General features: G+C 45.4%; 1 protein-coding gene across 1 annotated transcript in view; it reads right to left on the reverse strand.

Annotated features, from left to right (window-relative positions):
• Nucleotides 1-7,891: 7,891 nt before the first annotated feature.
• The window catches only part of si:ch73-337l15.2 (glutathione hydrolase 6), a 65,681-nt gene continuing 52,079 nt past the window's right edge, over nt 7,892-21,493 (reverse strand). Inside the window, exons 3-4 of the mRNA XM_060842649.1 lie at nt 19,430-19,543; nt 7,892-10,261 (exon numbers count right to left, since the gene is read on the reverse strand). Of these exons, the coding sequence (XP_060698632.1) occupies nt 8,991-10,261; nt 19,430-19,543 (1,385 nt within the window). The 3' untranslated portion in view covers nt 7,892-8,990. The remainder of the gene's footprint in view (nt 10,262-19,429; nt 19,544-21,493) is intronic.

Below are 21,493 nucleotides of genomic sequence, written 5' to 3' on the forward strand. Positions count from 1 at the left end.
TCTGTCTCCTTCCAGCCAGCCAATTCCTAATCCAAACCTCTAATGCACCCTCAATGCCATACCTCCGTAGTTTTTGCATTAGCCTACCATGGGGTACCTTATCGAACGCCTTGCTAAAATCCATATACACCACATCTACTGCTTTACCCTCATCCACCTCCTTAGTCACCTTCTCAAAGAACTCAATAAGGTTTGAGGCATGACCTGCCCTTCACAAAACCATGCTGACTATCCTTGATCACATTATTCCTATCCAGATGTTCATAAATCTTATCCCTTACAATTCTCTCTAAGACTTTGCCCACAACAGAAGTGAGACTCACTGGCCTATAGTTACTCGGGCTGTCCCTACTCCCCTTCTTGAACAAGGGGACCACATTCGCTATCCTCCAGTCTTCTGGTACTATTCCCGTTGACAATGACGACATAAAAATCAAGGCCAATGGCTCTGCTATCTCCTCCCTAGCTTCCCAGAGGATCCTAGGGTAAATGCCATCAGGCCCAGGAGACTTATCTATTTTCATCCTTTCCAGTATTCCCAAAACCTCCTCCCTACATACTTCAAGGCCATCCATTCTAATCGCTTGTGACTCAATATTCACACCAGCAACAGAGTCCCATTCCTGAGTGAATACTGACGAAAAGTATTGATTTAGTGTCTCACCAATCTCCTCCGCCTCCACGCACAACTTCCCACTACTATCCTTGACTGGACCGATACCTACCCTAGTCATCCTTTTATTCCTGACATACCTATAGAAAGCCTTTGGGTTTTCCCTAATCCTACCAGCTAAGGACTTTTCATGTCCCCTTCTCGCTGCTCTTAGCTCTCTCTTCAGATCCATCCTGGCTACCTTATAACTCTCAATCGCCCCAACTGAACCTTCACGCCTCATCCTTACATAGGCCGCCCTCTTCCCTTTCACAAGGGATTCCAATTCCCTATTAAACCACGGCTCCCTCACAAGACCCTTTACTCCCTGCCTGACTGGTACATACTTTTCAAGGACACTCAATAGGTGTTCCTTGAACAATCTCCACATATCACTAGTGTTCTTCTCCTGAAGCCTGTTTTTCCAATCCACGCATCCTAAGTCATGCCTCACCGCATCATAATTTCCCTGTCCCCAGCTATAGCTCTTGCCCTGCAGTGCACACTTATCCCTCTCCATCACTAAAGTAAAAGTCACCGAGTTGTGGTCACTGCCCCCGAAGTGCTCACCTACCTCCAAGTCTAACACCTGGCCTGGTTCATTACCTAGAACCAAATCCAGTATAGCCTCACCTCTTGTTGGCCTGTCTACATATTGTGTCAGGAAACCCTCCTGCACACATTGGACAAACACCAACCCATCTAACGAACTCGAGCTATAGATTTCCCAGTCAATATCTGAGAAGTTAAAGTCCCCCATAACAACCACCCTGCTACTTTCACTCTTCTCCTGAATCATCCTCGCAATACTATCCTCTACTTCTCTCGGACTATTGGGAGGCCTGTAGAAAACACCTAACAGGGTGACCTCACCTTTCCTATTTCTAACCTCAGCCCAAACTACCTCATATGGCAAGTCTTCCTCCATCGTCCTTTCCACCGCTGTAATGCTATCCTTGACAAGCAATGCCACACCTCCCCCTCTTTTACCCCCATGTCTGACCCTACTAAAACATTTAAACCCTGGAGCCTGCAACAGCCATTCCTGCCCCTGTTCTACCCACGTCTCTGTAATGGCCACAACATCGAAGTCCCAGGTACAAACCCACGCTGCAAGTTCACCTACCTTATTTCTTACATTCTGGCATTGAAGTATACACACTTCAAGCCACCTTTCTGTTTACAGGCACCCTCCTTCGAAATCGATGCCTTGTTCCTAACCTCCCTACACTCAAGGTCCTGTACCCTGAAGCTACAGTCCAGGTTCCCATGCCCCTGCAGAGTTAGTTTAAACCCTCCCAAAGAGCACTAGCAAACCTCCCCCCAAGGATACTGGTGCCCCTCAGGTTCAGGTGTAGACCATCCTGTTTATAGAGGTCCCACCTTCCCCAGAAAGAACCCCAGTTGTCCAGAAACCGGAATCCCTCCCTCCTGCACCATGCCTGTAGCCACGCATTTACTGCTCTGTCTCCCTATTCCTCGACTCTCTATCATGTGGCACGGGTAACAAACCAGAGACAACAACTGTTTGTTCTAGCTCTGAGCTTCCAACCTAGCTCCCTGAAAGCCTGCTGGACATCCTCATCCCTCTTCCTACCTATGTCGTTGGTGCCAACGTGGACCACGATCTGGGGCTGCTTCCCCTCCCCCTTAAGGACCCGGAAAACACGATCAGAGACATCACGTACCCTTGCACCTGGGAGGCAACATACCAATCATGAGTCTCTGTCGCCCCCACAAAAACGCCTATCTGTACCCCTCACTATTGAGTCCCCAAGAACTATCGCTCTAACTTTCTCCACCCTTCCCTTCTGAGCAACGGGGCCAGGCTCCGTGCCAGAGGCCTGAACCCCGTTGCTTACCCCTGATAAGCCATCCCCCCCACAAGTATCCAAAACGGTATACTTGTTCTTGAGGGGAATGACCGCAGGGGGTCCCTGCACTGGCTGGTTCCTCCCACACCCCCTCACTGTCACCCATCTGTCTATAACTTTCGGTGTAACTACTTCCCTAAAGCTCTGATCTATGACCACCTCTGCCTCCCGAATGATCCGCAGTTCATCCAACTCCAGCTCCGGTTCCCTAACATGGTCTTGGAGGAGCTGGAGATGGATGCACTTCTTGCAAGTGTAATCAGCAGGGATGCTAATGGCTTCCCTCACCTCATACATGCTGCAAGAGGAACATTGCACTGCCTGCACTGCCATCCCTCTAAAAAGTAAGCTTTAAAACTAAATCTAAAGAAGCAAACAAGCAAAATGCAGCACTTACCTGCTTGCCACAACGGGTCTTATTATTAGGTTAGAGGAGGAGGGTGGGTGGGAGGCTCTACCCCTGTAGTGCCTCGGGTTCCTCGCCTGCGCGCTTATATAAGAAAAAAACCCTACCCAGGTAACCTAGCGCGGCACCAGCTTCCGGGTCCGCTAGGCGCTTAAAAAAAACTTTAAAACTTTTAGCTGTTTGAAAAAAAACACGAACTGGACTTACCCCGCGACTTCAAAAACACCACCAGACAGCCGTTACTTGGTCCGCCGAGAGAGTAAGTTGGCCTTCATGAAGCCACACAGGTTCTGGTTGCTTATATCATGCATTTCTAAATGGTCTGCTATTACATTCTTCAGAATAAACTCTAACATTTTCCCAATGATAGATGTTAAGCCTATAGCTACCTTGTTGTGGTTCTGCTCGCCGAGCTGGAAGTTTTTGCTGCAAACGTTTCGTTCCCTGGCTAGGGAACATCATCAGTGCTGTTGGAGCCTCCTGTGAAGCGCTGCTTTGATGTTTCTTCCAGTATTTATATTGGTTTGTTCTTGCCGCTTCCGGGTGTCAGTTTCAGCTGCAGTGATTTGTATGTGGGGTCCAGGTCGATGTGTCTGTTGATGGATGTTCTTGCCGTTTCCGGGTGTCAGTTTCAGCTGTAGTGGTTTGTATATGGTGTCCAGGTCAATGTGTCTGTTGATGGAGTTTGGGGATGAATGCCATGCTTCTAGGAATTCTCTGGCTGTTCTCTGTCTGGCTTGTCCTATGATAGTGGTGTTTTCCCAGTCAAATTCATGTTGCTGGTTGTCTGAGTGTATGGCTACTAGAGATAGCTGGTCGTGTCGTTTTGTGGCTAGCTGATGTTCATGGATGCGGATTGTTAGCTGTCTTCCTGTTTGTCCTATATAGTGTTTTGTGCAGTCCTTGCATGGTATTTTGTAAACTACGTTAGTTTGGCTCATGCTGGATATTGGGTCCTTTGTTCTAGTGAGTTGTTGTCTGAGCGTGGATGTTGGCTTGTGTGCTGTTATGAGTCCTAAGGGTCGCAGTAGTCTGGCTGTCAGTTCTGAGACGTTCCTGACGTATGGTAGAGTGGCTAGTCCTTTTGGTTGTGGCATGTCCTCGTTCCTCGGTCTATCTCTTAGGCATCTGGTGATAAAGTTGCGTGGGTATCCGTTTTTGGCGAATACCTTGTATAGATGTTCCTCTTCCTCTTTTCGCAGTTCTGGTGTACTGCAGTGTGTTGTGGCCCTTTTGAATAGTGTCCTGATGCAGCTTCGTTTGTGTGTGTTGGGGTGGTTACTTTCATAGTTTAAGACTTGGTCTGTGTGTGTTGGTTTCCTGTGTACCCTTGTGGTGAATTCTCCGTTGGGTGTTCTCTCTACTAACACGTCTAGGAATGGGAGTTGGCTATCCTTTTCCTCTTCTCGTGTGAATCGGATTCCTGTGAGTGTGGCGTTGATGATTCGGTGTGTTTATAGAAAAAACACACCGAATCATCAACGCCACACTCACAGGAATCCGATTCACACGAGAAGAGGAAAAGGATAGCCAACTCCCATTCCTAGACGTGTTAGTAGAGAGAACACCCAACGGAGAATTCACCACAAGGGTACACAGGAAACCAACACACACAGACCAAGTCTTAAACTATGAAAGTAACCACCCCAACACACACAAACGAAGCTGCATCAGGACACTATTCAAAAGGGCCACAACACACTGCAGTACACCAGAACTGCGAAAAGAGGAAGAGGAACATCTATACAAGGTATTCGCCAAAAACGGATACCCACGCAACTTTATCACCAGATGCCTAAGAGATAGACCGAGGAACGAGGACATGCCACAACCAAAAGGACTAGCCACTCTACCATACGTCAGGAACGTCTCAGAACTGACAGCCAGACTACTGCGACCCTTAGGACTCATAACAGCACACAAGCCAACATCCACGCTCAGACAACAACTCACTAGAACAAAGGACCCAATATCCAGCATGAGCCAAACTAACGTAGTTTACAAAATACCATGCAAGGACTGCACAAAACACTATATAGGACAAACAGGAAGACAGCTAACAATCCGCATCCATGAACATCAGCTAGCCACAAAACGACACGACCAGCTATCTCTAGTAGCCATACACTCAGACAACCAGCAACATGAATTTGACTGGGAAAACACCACTATCATAGGACAAGCCAGACAGAGAACAGCCAGAGAATTCCTAGAAGCATGGCATTCATCCCCAAACTCCATCAACAGACACATTGACCTGGACACCATATACAAACCACTACAGCTGAAACTGACACCCGGAAACGGCAAGAACATCCATCAACAGACACATCGACCTGGACCCCACATACAAATCACTGCAGCTGAAACTGACACCCGGAAGCGGCAAGAACAAACCAATATAAATACCGGAAGAAACATCAAAGCAGCGCTTCACAGGAGGCTCCAACAGCACTGATGATGTTCCCTAGCCAGGGAACGAAACGTTTGCAGCAAAAACTTCCAGCTCGGCGAGCAGAACCACAACAACGGATACCCGAGCTACAAATCTTCAATCAGATTCTATAGCTACCTTGCTTGTATCTCCCTCTTTGGACAAGGTGATAAATTGGCTGTTTTCAAATCTTGCAGGTTTTCAAACCTTTCAAATCTGGACTTTTCCAGAATCTAAAGGCTTGCAGAAGATTACTACCAATGCATTCATTATGTTCTACGATTGTAAGGATTATTTTTAGAAGGTAAGAGGGAGGCAAGAGAAGACACTGCACTGCTGAAAATGGGCTGGAGAAGCAGTAACGGGGAACAATGAAATGGCAGAGGAACCGAAAAGGCATTTCGCATCAGTTTTCACACTACCAACATACCAGAACTTCAAGAGAGTCAAGGGGGCAGAGGAGAGTGCTGTGGCCATGATTAAGGAGAAGGTGCTGGGGAAGCTAAAACGTCTGTAGGTGGATAGATCAACCTAGACTAGATGGACTACACCCCAGAGTTCTGAAAGAGAATGTACAGGCATTGGTGGTGATTTTTTCAGGAATCACTAAAGTCAGGGAGGATCCCAGATGTCTAGCAATGGCTAATGGAATATCCCAATTTAAGAAAGGAGGGAGGCAGAAGATAGAAAACTAAATGTTAGTTAGCCTGACCTCGGTCATTGGTAAGATTTTAGAGTTCATTATTAAGGATAAGATTACAGTATATTTGGAAGTACATTGTAAAACAGGACAGAGTCAGCATGACTTCAAGGAGACATCATGTCTGACAAATAGGTTGGAATTCTTTGAGGAGATAATGAGCAAGTTAGACAATGGAGAGCCAGTGGACATGATCGAATTGGGTTTCTCGAAGGCCTTTGACAAGGTACTACGCAGAGGTTGTTAAGTAAGGGCCAATGATATTAGGGGCAAGGTACTGGCATGGAGAGAGGATTGACTGACTGGCAGAAGGCAGAGAGTTGGGATAAAGGGGTCTTTTTCAGGATGACAGCTGGCAATTAGTGGAGTTCCACAGGGGTCCCTATTGGGACAACTACTCATGCTAAACATTAACAGTCTGGATGAAGGAACAAAGGGAATTGTTACTAATTTTCCAGATAATAAAAAAGGTAGTGTTGAGGGAGAGGGGTGGTTGCAGAGGGTCGAGGACAGGCAAGGAGGAGAGTAGGCAAAAACATTGCCGATGGAATACAGGGAAAGTGTGAGGTTATGCACTTTGGTAGGAAGAACAGGGGCATAGACTATTTTCTAAATGGGTAAAGGCTTCTAAAATCAGCAGCACAAAGAGACTTGGGAGGCCTAATTCAGGATTCTCCTACAGTTAATAATCAGGTTCATTTGGCAGAAAGGCAAATGCAATGTTAGCATTCATTTTAAGAGGGCTAGAATACAAGAGCAGAGATGCACTGCTGAGGCTGTACAAGGCTCTAGTCAGACTGCATTTGGAATATTGAGAGTAGTTTTGGGCCCTGTATCTAAGGAAGGATGTCTAGTGTGTTGGAGGGATCCACAGGAGATTTATAAGAATGATTCCAGGGATGGAGGGCTTGTCATATGAGGAGTGGATCTCGTCAAAACTTACAGAATACTGAGAGGCCTGGATACAGCGGATATGGAGATGATGTTTTCAGTATTAGAAGGGCACAGCCTCAAAATGAAGGGTCGAATCTAGACCTGAGGCGATGAGGAATTTCTTCAGATGAGGGTGACAAATCTGTGGAGGCCAAATCACTGAATGCATTTGTAACAGAGATGGATAGGTTCTTGATGAGTGAGGGGATCAAGGGTTACAGAGAAAGAATGCAGGAAAATGGGATTGAGAAAAATCTTCATGATTGAATGGAGGAGGCTACTCAATTGGCAGAATGGTCAAATTCTGCTCCTGTATCCTTTTTTAAAAAAATCACTGCAGCTGTCTCCATTAATATCCCCAGATACATCCTATCAGATCCAGGGGACATATTGACCTTTCATCCCATTAGTTTCCCTCGCACTTTTTCTTGAGTGATAGTTACTTTATTTATTTCCTCCACACTACTGCCCCTTGATTATTTAGTGCCTTCTACCATGAAGGTGGATGCATGGTATTTTTTCGATTCCTCTGCCATCAATAATGCCTTGAATGAAAAAGCTAGCTACCATTCCAGGGAGACAACACACATCAGCCTGCGAAGTGCAATCTTTTTAAAATTTAAAACTGAACTGTGGTTATAACTAGTCTGACAAAGAGCTTTGACAGCTCGCTGAGGTGATTAATCTTGGACATTATATGCCATCAACAGTCAATGGCATTATCTGGGTCCTGGGAAAAGTGACTACCTGCACTCCTGTTCAATAAAGGTGCAATGTGCACAATGCAAATCAATTGCATTCTGAACCTTCACATTTAAAACAAAATTTTATATAAAAGAAACATTAATGCAATGCCAAAGAGCTTGTAGAAAAAAAAGCTTCGACTGAGCTGTCTCCATTCACACTTTAATGCAATCCCCTTTATGCAATCTGCCAAAGGGGGTGGGATTTGAAAGCAGTCACGATCAATGCAGTTCAATCCCTGTTCATATCCTCGAGGGAAAATCCAATAAGGACGCATTTACTAGCCCTGCTGGGCCCCAGTGCAATCTGATCTTCCAGGCGAGGCAGAACAAGACTTGATGGATATATCATCGAAAGGCGCGACTCCTAGCTTAATGCAGTGCAATCAAATCTCTTCAACCCACCACCAGGGAAATACATGAAATACTGAGAGATGAGAGGTCAGTAATCATCATAAAGAGGAAGAGGCACGTTACTGTTTAAGCTGGATACCCTCAGTCAGAATGGGTGATGGTCCTGCAGTGTCAGGTCGTGGCATTCCCTGTTGTTATTTCAGCACTTATACGTTTCGTTTTATTAAAATAATTAAAATAATACATATTTAATTAATGTGGGATTGTTGCATGCAATTCTGCTAACATGGGATTAGCAACTGGTATTATGTAAGAAATTATCTTCAAAATGAATGATCCATAAATTAAAAGACAGATTTACATTTCTGTAGCACCTGGACCTAGCCTCTCAGTGCTTTACAACTAATGCAGTGCTGCTGATGCAAAGTCTCCGTTGAAATGTAGGAATTGCAGCACAGCAAGCTCCCACAGAGATCAATGAGTTAAGGGAGAAATAATCTGTGGTCAGTATTGATTAAGGAATAAATACTGGCCAGACACAGGGGACAACTCCCGTGCAGTGCATCAAAAAGTGCTCTGATGCTTTTAAATCTACCTGAGAGAGCAGACAGGTCTTGGCCTAATGTCTAAATCAAAAGAAAGGATGTCTGACAAATACGAGACGTGCCCCTCAATACTGGAGGGGAGAGCACTAATGAGGAGCCACAGGGTGACCATACAATTCAATGACGAGAGGAGGTAGCAATCAAGGAATGGCTGGTACCCCAGGAATGGATTTAAGGTGGAACGGGGGAAACTTAAAAACTCCAAAAATCATTTAGGAGAAGCCAGCTGGAGGGGATGGGGAAGGAGACGTTATCTATTCATTCTGAACAGAACAGGAATACCATGGTGTTAATAACCATCAGCATATAGGTGTGCTTGCGGTTGTCCAAATGCACTGATGTGGCCTAGGTGGATTCCCACCATTGCGACAGTCACACCTGCTGCAGTTTCATTGACCAGTTCCAGCTCGGGCTCCTCCCGCAACAAAAGGGTATAGATTTCAGAATCTCTCCGTAGTCCGGACACCAGCTTGCGCAAGGTTCCTCCCTCTCCGACATTCAGGTAAAAGTGGGGGCCAGAGACGGCTTCCTTGGTCGACCTCTCAAAGTAAACTTTGTTCAGCACCATCTGAGCGATGGCAAACGGGACAGAGGATCCTCCTGTACTCACCATGGCCACGAGATCATCCCCGTCCCCAGTGGTCAGCACTGCCGGACAGGCCCAAAGATGGATTTCAGAGTCCATTCTCCTGGTGAAATCACTGAGGAAAATGCCTGTGGAAGGAGACAGGAACCCCGCCCCGAAGGCACTATTCAGGGAGCCCACCATCGCCAACAAGTTACCAGAGTGATCAATAACCACAACCTGACTGCCGGCCGGAGATGTCTTGTTGGAGGGTTTGTCCTCTCTCTGTTTCTGGCGGCTCCAGGGAGCGGATGACGGGAAGCTGGATTGGCTCCGGTAAACCCGGCGGGCTGCATCCAGAATATCCCGGTAAGCGGCGGACGCGTTTTCAGAGCCGGAAAGGCTCGAGAGCGAGAGGTTGAGTCGCCCAGCCTGCTTCACGATCCGTGCCAAGATACCCCCCGAGGCAGGAGGGGGGGCTGCGTAGAGTGAGAAACGATCAAGCCCGCTCACCAGGGGGTTGACCAGGGCAGCCTGCTGCCCCACGGCAGCCCGCACAAATTCCTGCCGACCCTTCCTCGGTAAGTCTCGGGCCAGCCGCCGAGCGAGGGACTCTGGGAAGTTGGCCTCTCCCATGTCTGTGCTGACCCTCTCAAGGACATCAGCCAGCTTCCCGTTGGTGGTGTTGACCCCCGCTCCTTTCAGCTGCTGTCCCCCGTCACAGAGGATGGGGCACAGGTCAATCCCCCGTATCGCCGCCTCTTTTGCAGCTCCCGCCAGGACGCGATCGACAGGGAAGCCCTTCCTCGCCAGCTCCACCGGCCGCTGGAACAGCTCGGCCCAGGCCAGGCTGCCGTACTCTCGGTGCAACAGTCGGAGACCCTGGAGGGTTGATGGGATACCGAAGCTCAGGTTCAAGGAGTCCACGGGATAAGCGTTGAGAACCTTCGTCACCCCCAACATTTTGCTGTGGAATATTGCAGAGACAGCACCACCTGCAGCAAAAAACATAACAAGTCATGAAACTGGACACGTGACCAAGTCACCCACACTGCAGACGGCAAAACTCCTGCCTCAGAGTCAGAGAGGAAGATAGATTCATGCTCCATTTCACCAACTTGAGTGTGAAAGCTTACTGCCCTCCTGGAAATGTTATCTTGCAAGTGAAAACCGAGGCACAGTCTGTCTTCTCACTTGGACTGAAAGATTCCAAAAATTTTATTTTGTATGATAGCAGGAGAATTATCCTCAACTGGAACAGAGAAAACAGCAGGAGGAGGCCATTTGGCCCTTCGAGCCTGTTCAACCATTTAAGATGAGTGTGGCAGATCATTCAATTCAGTCCCCTGTTCCCACTTTCTCCCCACACCCTTGGATCCCTTTGGAATCGTAATACATCGAATCCCTAAAGTGTGAAAAGAGACTATTTGGTACATCAAGTCTGCATTGACACTTCAAAGGTAAGAGTGTGGTGCTGGGAAAGCATAACAGGTCAGGCAGCATCCGAGGAGCAGGAAAATCGCATTTCAGGCATAAGCCCTTCATCAGGAATGAGGTTAGCGAGTCGGGACCGACAGATAAATGGGAAAGGTTGGTGTTTGGGGAAAGCTAGCTGAGAAAGTGATAGGTGGATGAAGGTGAGGGAGAAGGTGATAGGTCGGGTGGGGGGAGGTGTGGGGGGGGTGATAGACAGATCAGGAGAGCGGTGCCGTGTTGGAGGGTTGGGACTGGGATAATGTAAGGGGAGGGGAAATGAGGAAGCTGTTGAAATCCAGATTTATCACATGTGGTTGCAGGATCCCAAGGTGGAATATAAGGCGTTCCTCCTCCAGGTGTCGGGTGGTAACGGTTTGGCAGTGGAGGAGGTCCAGGACCTGCATGTCTTTGACAGAGTGGGATGGGGTGTTGAAGTGTTTAGCCTCAGGGCGGTGAGGTTGGTGGGTGCAGGTGTCCCAGAGATGTTCTCTGAAATGATCCGAAAGAAGGCATCCTCACTTCTAAGACCACTCTTTTCCTGTAACCCTGCATTTTTACCATGGTTAATCCTAACGTGCACATCTTTGAACTGTGGGAGGAAACCAGAGCACCCGAAGGAAAGCCATGCATACATGCATGGGGGAATGCACAATACAGACAGTCACCCAAGGGTGGAATCAAATCAAAGTTTCTGGCACTGTTTAACCCTAATAACTACATCTAATCCCTGAAAACATTTAATGATTTGGCCTCAACTGCTTTCTATGCCAGAGAATTCCACAGGCTCACCGCTCTCTTGGTGAAGACATTTCTCCTCATGCAACCCCAGGCTCTGATCTCCCCAGTCATCAGGAACATCTATCTGGTCGAGCCCTGCTGGGATATTTATGGATATCTATGAGATCCCTCTCATTCTTCTGGATACTGTCTTAACCGATCCAGTTCCTCTGCGTATGTCAGTGCTGCCACCCCAGGAATCCATCTGGAGACCTTTGTTGCACTCCCTCCCTGGCCAGAACATCCTCTTTCAGATACGGAGACCAAAACTGCACACCAGACTGCAGGCGTGGTCTCATCCACGCCCTGTATGGTTAGAGCAAGACATCCCTGCTTCTGTACCTGAATCCTTACACTATGAAGGCCAGCATACCCCCAGTTGTCTCCTGCACCACGTCCCTTATTCCTCAATTAGGAATATGATCTGGGCATTTATCTCACTCTTCATGGGATCTTGCTGTGTACAAATTGGCTGCCAACTTTCCTGGCAACGCAACAGTGGCTGCACATCAATAAGTATTTCAAAGGACACTGGAAGTTGTGAAAGGTACTATCTAAACAAAAGTTCCTTCCCTTTAAACCATGTTAGTCAAGGCACTGAATAATGAGTATCTTGAACAGATAAAAGGATAAGATCTCAGAGACCCTCAGTGGAAACACGGAAACAAGAAGAGAACACTTAGCCCCTCAAGCTTCTTCTACAATTTGTTTGAAACTTTGCTGACCTGTCCCGATTTTCATTGTCTCGTTATACATTCATTGTTAACATGAGAAATATTTGTTGTGCACAGCCTCGAAAATAAGGAGGGTGCAAGTTCCAGATTTCTACAATCATCTGTGTGAAACAGTGCCCATTCACACATGGAGTTAAATTGAAAAACATATTCTTGGCTCTTTTTTAAATTCATGGGACATGGCAAAACTGATGTTTAATGCCCATCCCTGAGTTTCCCTTGATTTGTGGGGTTTGCTTGGCTTCAGTGCTTTGTTGAGACTTTGTCGCGATTCATACGACTGAGTGGGAGGGCAGGTTTCAGTTGGCAGCTGAGAGTCAACCAAATTGCAGTGGGTCTGGAATTGTACATGGGCCAGACCAGGTAAGGATGGCAGATTTCCTTCCCTTAAGGTTACTAGTACAACATAGAACATGACAGCACAGGCCCTTTGGCCCTCAATGGTTTCACAGGGCATACAACAACCTGAAGCCCATTAAACTTACACACTTCCACTCTCTTCCATATGCCTTTCCAATGACCATTTAAATGCCCGTGAAGTTGGCGAGTCTACAACTGTTGCAGGCAGTTTGTTCTATGCCCCTACTACTCTCTGAGTAAAGAAACTACCTCTGACATCTGTCCTATATCTATCACTCCTCAATTTAAAGCTATGCCCCTTTGTGTTGGCCATCACCATCTGAGGAAAAAGGATCTCACTGTCCACCCAACCTACCCCTCTGATTACCTTATATGTCTCAATTAAGTCATCTCTCAAAATCTTCTTCTCTCTAATGAAAACAGCCTCAAGTCCCTCAACCATTCCTTGTAAGGCCTTGTCTCTATACCAGGCAACATCCTAGTAAATCTCTTCTGAACCCTTTCCAAAGCTTCCACATCCTTCTTATAATGCTGTGACCAGAACTGTATGCAATACTCCAAATGTGGCCACAAGTGAACCAGATCGGTTTTCATAGCAATCAGTGAACATTTAATGGTCATTATTATTGAGGTTGGCTTTCAATTTTAGGATTATTAATCTAATTCCATGAGTTGTCATAGTGGGATTTGAACACATGACCCCCCAAGGCCTCTGGACTCCTGTTCTCCTCTTTGAATACTTATAAAAGAAGGCCCAAGATTTGAACAGAGTCTGGTTATAACTAAGAAATTTCCCATCTTCTCAGTCCTAAAAGGATAAGGGGGTATACCTTCTAGGATTGAGATGAGTAATTTCTTCCCCAAGAGAATGGTGAACCTGTTCATCCTGAATTGATGGTACAAAGATGAAGGAATACAGATTTAATGTTGTGGCAAAAGATGCTGGGCAAATGGGAGGAAGTTTGCTTCTTCTGCAGGCAGTGTTAACAAACAAGGTCTTGCAGGTGGTCGAAGTCAGAATAATCACAGGGAACTGAATGGACACTTAAAACTTAAAGGGCTCGCGGTGAGAGAATGGGATTCTATTGTTAATCAGGGAGCCAGCATTGACTTGATGGGCCAAACGGTTTCCTGCTGTGTTGCGAATGACTTTCCGACTCTTACAGGTCATCCCTCAGTCATCCCTTTTCGAAGTTAAAAGGTGGATTTATAGTGTTTCATACAGTGACTGTGAAAGTCATCGCTTCACAATTGCTACGACATCAATAAATACTCAATTGCTGGAAGTGTGTGTCTTCCAGTTTCTGAGTGAGAGATTTAATATTGACATTAACGGAGCTCCAATGAAGCTGAACGGTCAAATTCCACAGCTGATTATTAACCATCTTTCTCTCTTCAGCCTTTGCTCACTGATTCTCTCCCTCCCCCAGCTTCCTCCCTGAAGTAGACTATTCGTGCATCACCTGCAAACATCTAGGAATCTCCACTCTCCCTACATTTAATCATTGATCTATTCTATTAGCAGTGAGGGACCCAATACTGAACCCTGAAGAATTCTGCTAGAAACAATTACAAAAATATCCAATGACTTTTGCTTCCTGCCACATTGCCTCAGAGGTTCTAAGCAAATAATCTTGGGGCTGTGGGTGGGCTATTTAACCTTGCAGTCGAGAGTGTAGTGCTAGAAAAGCACAGCAGGTCAGGCAACATCTGAGGAGCAGGAGAATCAACGTTTCGGGCGTAAGCCCTTCACCAGGAGTCTTATGCCTGAAACGTCGATTATCCTGCTCCTTGGATGTTGCCTGACCTGCTATGCTTTTCCAGTAATACACTCTGGACTCTGAGCGAGGTAACAACAATGACTGCAGATGCTGGAAACCAGATTCTGGATCAGTGGTGCTGGAAGAGCACAGCAGTTCAGGCAGCATCCAAGGAGCAGCGAAATTGCTGTTTCGGACAAAAGCCCTTCATCAGGAATAAAGGCAGAGAGCCTGAAGCGTGGAGAGATAAGTTAGAGGAGGGTGGGAGTGGGGAGAAAGTTACATAGTACAATAGGTGAGTGGGGGAGGGGATGAAGGTGATAGGTCAGGGAGGAAAGGGTGGAGTGGATAGGTGGAAAAGGAGATAGGCAGGTAGGACAAGTCTAGACAAGTCATGGGGACAGCTCAGCACTGTATTAAGCCCAAGTGTACACATACGCTCTCAGGCTCTACATACTAATTGAGGCATGACCTGTTAGCCTTCCATCAGTTGCAGGAAAACTATAATACAAATCTATAATAGAAAGATCTGTAATAAATAGAGACCTGGTTGACAGTGATTAGATTTGTGTTTGCGGAATGTGACAATGCTGTGGCTTTAAGAGGTGTGTTTTGTGTCCTGGTTTCATTTAGAGAGAAATTGGGGAACAGGTGCTGAGCAGTCTATGAGTAATGATAAACAACTTGTGAAACATTGGGTTTTCTCCTTTGAAAGTTGGAACAATAGAAGCAGCCTGAATGGGTGTGATCGAGCTCTCACGGAACCAGGGACTTTAGGTTTAGTTTTCAGCAGTAGCTGTTGGGGTCTTGATGAAGTAGAAGCTATTTCTCTCTCTCTCGATCACAGCCAAAAGCTGCAAGATCTCTTCCTGGGCTGTTGGATTGCATGAGAGACAAAATCATTTTTTCTGAATTTACCTTTTGCCAAGGATGTGTTTATGAGATGTTACGATACTGGAACAAGGTTAAAAAATCACGCAATGCCAGGTTATAGTCCAACAGGTTAATTTAGAAGTACTAGCTTTCAGAATGCTGCTCCTTCATCAGGTAACTAGTTGAGTAGGATCATATTAGAACAGTTATTTAGTTAGTTAGTAAGTTTCCCAATAGAGTTAAGTTAATCCAAGTTCTTCTTTCTTTTGTTGTATTGTTACTACAGTGTTTGAATAAATTGTGTTTTGCTTAACATTGAATAGTTTGAGCAATTGAATTTCACCTGGAACACAGCACTTCCCTCTTTAATATAAGAAGTCTGGGCTTTCTTCTCAATATATTTTGAGGGGGTCTGGTCTGGCCCATAACAGGAAATTGAACTTTTTTGAAGATGTTACTAATGAAACTGATTAAGGAATGGCAACTAACTAGCCTCATGCACAGAAGGCTAGTTAGAAAGATTACAGCACACTGGATAGGAGGTAAAGTACTGGCATGGAAAAATGATTGACTAACATAGAAAATGGAGTGTAAGAATAAATGGCTATGATTAGTGGGATACCCCAAGGATCAGTACTTGGCTTCTAACTGTTCACTGTACATTTAACATATTTATATATATATATAAATGATTTAAAGTTGGGGATGTAATATTTCCAAAATTGCAGATGATACGAAGTGACATGGGAATGTGTGTTATATCAAGATATAAAGCAGCTTCAGGAGGACTTGAATAGGTTTAATGAATGGACAAGAACATGGTAGATGAAACATAATGTGGAAATATGTCAAGTTATTCACTTCAGTAGGAGAAACAGATGTGCACCGTATTTCTTAAACTGTAAGAGGTTAGAATGTGTAGACCTAGGTGTCCTTGTCAATAAGTCACTGAAGGCTAACATGCAGATTCAGGAAGCTGTTAGCAAGGCGAATGGAATGCTAGATTTTAGCGCAAAAGGAATTGAATACAGCAGGAGTGTGGTGTTGCTTCATAGAAGCAGAGAAGACAGGAGTAAGAGTAGACCATTCAACCCTTCAAGGTTGCTCCACCATTCATAAGACCATGGCTGATCATCCACAATACTCTAATTCCACCCTCTCCCCATATTCTTGATCTCTTTAGCCACAAGAGTTATATCTACCTCCTTCTTGAAAACACGCAATGGTTTTGACTCAATCACTTTCTGTGGCAGTGAATTCCACACGCTCACCACCCTCTGGAGGGAATAAAGTTCTCATCTCAGCCCTAAAATGTTTACACCTTATTTTTAAACGATGGCGCCTGGTTCTGGACTCCCCCATCATTGAGAACATCCTTTCTGCATTTATCTGGTCTTGTCCCATTAGAACTTTATAGGTTTCTATGAGATCACCCTCGTCCTTCTAAACTTCAGTGAACACAATACTAACCAACTGAATTGCTCCTCATACAACAGCCCTGGAATCAGTCTGGTAACCCTTTGCCGCACCCCCTCTGAAGCAAGAACATTCTTCCTCAGATAAAGAGACCAAAACTGGACATTATATATTCCAAGTGTGGCTTGTTCCAAGGCCCTGTACAAGTGCTGCAAGACATCCTTGTTCCTGTACTCGAATCCTCTTGCCAAGAAAGCCAGCATACAGTTTGTCTTCTTTACCATCTGCTGCCCCTCCATACTAACTTTCAGTGACTGGTGTACAAGGTCACCTAGGATTTACTGACCAGTCCTACTCTCAATTTACAGCCATTCAAATAATAACCTGCATTCTTATTTTTGCAACCAACACACCCTCTGCCTATAGGAGCTTAAATAAACGGCACCTACAGTACAGTGTGTAGTTTGGTCTCTTTATCTCAGGAAGGACATTATTTCCAGAGAGGGAGCAGAGTGAACGTTCACCAGACTTGTTCCTGGGGTGGGGGATTGTCCTATGGAGAGCGATTGGGCAAGCTGGGCAAGTATTCTCAGAAGTTGTGAAGAATGAGAGATGATCTCATCAAAACTTACAAAATACTTAAAGGGATTGACAGGGTAGATGCAGGTTAGATATTTCCCCTGACTGGGAATCTAAAGCCAGGGACCACAATTGAAAAAATAAGGAGGATGCCATTTAGATTCAAGATGAGGAGAAAATAGGCCATTCTGCCTGTGGAGAATTCAAATGTGAATTTACTCAGTAGGTTGTGAATCTTTGAGATTTGCTACCACACACTGCTATGAAAGCTGAGTCTTTGAGACTTTTAAGGTAAAGATGATAGATTTCTGATTATTGATGGTGTACAGGATTACAGGGATGAGGGTGGGGAAAATATATCAAGCAACCATGATCCACACTGAATGGCAGGTCAGGCTCCACAGGCAGAATGGTCTATGCTTTCCAATGGCTAAACCTACGTTATTCATTCAGAAGTTAACTTAAATAATCTTCACTGTCACCCTGGATAGAATCAACTAGCGGCTCCAACCATGCCTATTTCTGGTCAGGCTTGGATGTGACCATAGGAGGCATAGTTAGTAAGTTTCCAGATGACACCAAAATTGGAGAGTGTAGTGGACAGTGAAGAACTGAAAATGTGTTGCTGGAAAAGCGCAGCAGGTCAGGCAGCATCCAAGGAACAGGAGAATCGACGTTTCGGGCATAAGTCCTTCTTCAGGAAGGGCTTATGCCCAAAATGTCGATTCTCCTGTTCCTTGGATGCTGCCTGACCTGCTGCGCTTTTCCAGCAACACATTTTCAGCTCTGATCTCCAGCATCTGCAGTCCTCACTTTCTCCTGGACAGTGAAGAAGGCTACCTCAGATTACAATAGGATCTTGATCAGATGGGCCAATGGGTAGAGGGGAGTCTAATTTAGATAAATGTGAAGTGCTGCATTTTGGAAAGACAAATCAGAGCAGGACTTATACACTTAATGGTAAGTTCCTAGGGAGTATTGCTGAACAAAGAGACCTTAGAGTGCAGGTTCATAGTTCCTTGAAAGTGGATTCACACTAGATAGGATAGTGAAGAAGGCATTTGGTATGCTTTCCTTTATTGGTCAGAGTATTGATTACAGGAGTTGGGAGGTCATGTTGCAGCTGTACAGGACATTGGTAAGGCCATTTTTGGAATGTTGTGTGCAGTTCTGGTCTCCCTCCTATAGGAAAGATGTTGTGAAACTTGAAAGGGTTCAGAAAGGTTTTACAAGGATGTTGCCATGGTCAGAGGGTTTGAGCTATAGGGAGAGGTTGGATAGGCTAGGGCTGTTTTCCCTGGAGCTTCAGAGGCTGAGAGGCGACCTTATAAATTCATGAGGGGCATGGTTAGGGTAACTAGATAAATCTAGATGAAGTCGAAGAGTTCAGAACCAGAAGGCATGGGTTTAGGGTGAGAGGGAAACGATTTAAAAGGGACTTAAGGGGCAACACTTGGTGCAGAGGGTGGGGTGTGTGTGTGTGTGTGTGTGTGTGTGTATATAAGAGAGTGAGAGAGAATGAACTGCCAGAGGAAGTGGAGGAGGCTGATACAATTACATTTAAAAGGCATCTCAATGGGTAGATGAAGAGAAATAGTTTTGAGGGAAATGGGCCAAATGCTGGCAAATGGAACTACATTAGTGGGCGGCACGGTGGCAACAGTGGTTAGCACTGCTGCCTCACAGCGCTAGAGACCTGGGTTCAATTCCCGCCTCAGGCGACTGACTGTGTGGAGTTTGCACGTTCTCCCCGTGTCGGCATGGGTTTCCTCCGGGTGCTCCGGTTTCCTCCCACAATCCAAAGATGTGCGGGGCAGGTAAATTGGCCATGCTAAATTGCCCGTAGTGTCAGTTGAAGGGGTAAATGTAGGGGAATGGGTTTGGGTGGGTTGCGCTTCGGTGGGTCTGTGTGGACTTGTTGGACCGAAGGGCCTGTTTCCACATTGTAAGTAATCTAATCTAATTAATTTAGGATATGTGGTCGGCATGGGCCTGTTTCCATGCTGTATATCTCTACAACTCTTAAGGGATAGATATATTGAGGTTTAATATCAGAGAAGCATCAAGGAATTCACTGGCTCAGACGGTAAGCATCTCTCAATCCACGCACCGACAGGACACCCACCACACCCTCCCTGAAACAGAAACTCCACATTGCCTATTATCAGTTCCCTCGAGCTTCACGGACCTATTCCGGTACTGTGTGGATGCACCACTCCCAAACACAGCATTGCCACAACTCCAGCATCGACTGCATTCCCACCTTCCATCAGGATCTCCTTCGCAAAGCTGGAGCAGATTTCTTCATGGTGTAGGAAAGAAACAGATGGCATTCAATTAGTACAGTGCTCACCACTGAGCATTCCAGAAATAACCATTATTGCAAGTTAGAATTTATGACCTGAAGGAGACAGTAAACAGAAGAGGTTGGCAGGGAGTGATTGCAATAATAACTATACACCTACAAGCTAATCAATAGATCACATTATTGGAATCTCCGGCAATGAAAGATGTTTAATCTCCAGCTCACTGCCACAGAACAGCACAGCATGAGAAATGGTCTATTTTTCATTTCCATTATATATAATATTGTTCAAGAAGGACTGAAAGATGCTACTTAACTGGGTTGAACAGTTGGAGGATGTTATGTGATGAACCTTCAGCAATACATCCAGGTTTGGGAGCTCCCTGGGTGGTATTATCACTAGGTAATCAATCCAGATTTGTTCTGAGGACCCAGGTTCGAGTGCTGTCTTGGCAGATGGCGGATTGGGAGGTGGATAAAAATCTGGAACTAAAAGTCAATTGTCAGAAAAACCTATTTGGTTCACTAATGAGATTTAGAGAAGGAAATTTGCTGTTGTTCTCTGGTCTGTCTCACACGCAAGTCCAGACCCACGGCAATATGCTGCCCTCTGGGCAATAAATGCTGATCAAGCCAGTGAATGAATGAATAAAATTTGGCTGATGAGTTTGAGGGACTGGGATCTGGAAAGGCTCACAGAGTTGCATAAAGTCATTGTAGTCTTTTTGAGTCCAGGTTTCGGTCAGATGCACTGTGTGGGTCTGTTAACCTATAGACCTGAGGAGGCGACTTGAGATGATTTTGTGGGATCATGTCACTAACTGCAAACACCTCTTTTGCTTCACAAGACATCAAGAGGTGGGGTAGTACAAAAAAAATGCTTTTGTATTTCCCATACTGGATTGTTCACTGCACAACATTTAACACACGTCCTAATGGACAGCCGTGTGACATTAGTAATAATCAAGAATGCTGGTGGACCTTACGCAGACTGGCAGACACATTCCAACTCATTAGCTACCTGGTGATTCATTTGTCATCATTTCAGGAAATTTTCACAGTTCAGCCTTCACTGATGAGTAACAGGCATATTGAAAAGCCAAGCTTCACAGCACAGAATTGCTGCTTCTTGTCTTATTTATTATCTTCTCACAATTATCTTTTCTCCAGCCTGTTTTATTGGCTTTGACCCTGGCTTCACTAAAGCACAATCTCTTAAAATGCTCCTTGATAAGCTTACTCCTGAAGAGCTGCACTAATATTTTTTAGGACATTCTTCTGAGAACTTTCCATAGAAATCAGACCTGATACTTTTGTTCACTTCATCTGTAACCCTCACCCATTTTCAGCTGACACTACCAATGCAGCACTGAGAGAACTTGCGAGATTACTTGGCCAGCTGCCTGCTCCCTCAGTCAGACCGCAGAGATCCCAGGGTGCTATTCCATGGCAGCATTGGAGTTGGTGTGCAGAGATATGGAGAAGAGGCAGGACATTGGCATTAGGTAACACAACTGGCGCAAGCATGATAGGCCAAATGGCCTCTTACTTCTCTGTAACAATTGTGGCTCTATTTCAAAGGCAAGTAGTCAGTATGGGGTGCTGGACAAGATTTATCCTTTAACCAGGAACACTGAAGGCAGATTATCTGCTCATTACCTCACTGCTATTTATGGGAACTTGCTGTGCATAGTTAGCCTACCATATGTTTAATACTGCAATAGTGGCTACACTTCACTGGGATTTTATGGGGTAGAAAATGCTTTAGGACTTCCTGGGAATGCAAAAGGTGCTATATCAATTCAAGGATTCTCTACTGGGCTTCACTGTCCTCCCCAAGCAGATGTTTTTTCTAAGTTAATTCATGGGATGTGGGCATTGCTGTCTCAGCCAACATCTATTGCCCATCCTTAATTTCTCCAAAGGGAAGTTAAAAATCAGCCACAC

The sequence above is a fragment of the Hemiscyllium ocellatum genome, chromosome 2 (assembly GCF_020745735.1).
Source record: "Hemiscyllium ocellatum isolate sHemOce1 chromosome 2, sHemOce1.pat.X.cur, whole genome shotgun sequence".
Classification (NCBI taxonomy): domain Eukaryota; kingdom Metazoa; phylum Chordata; class Chondrichthyes; order Orectolobiformes; family Hemiscylliidae; genus Hemiscyllium; species Hemiscyllium ocellatum.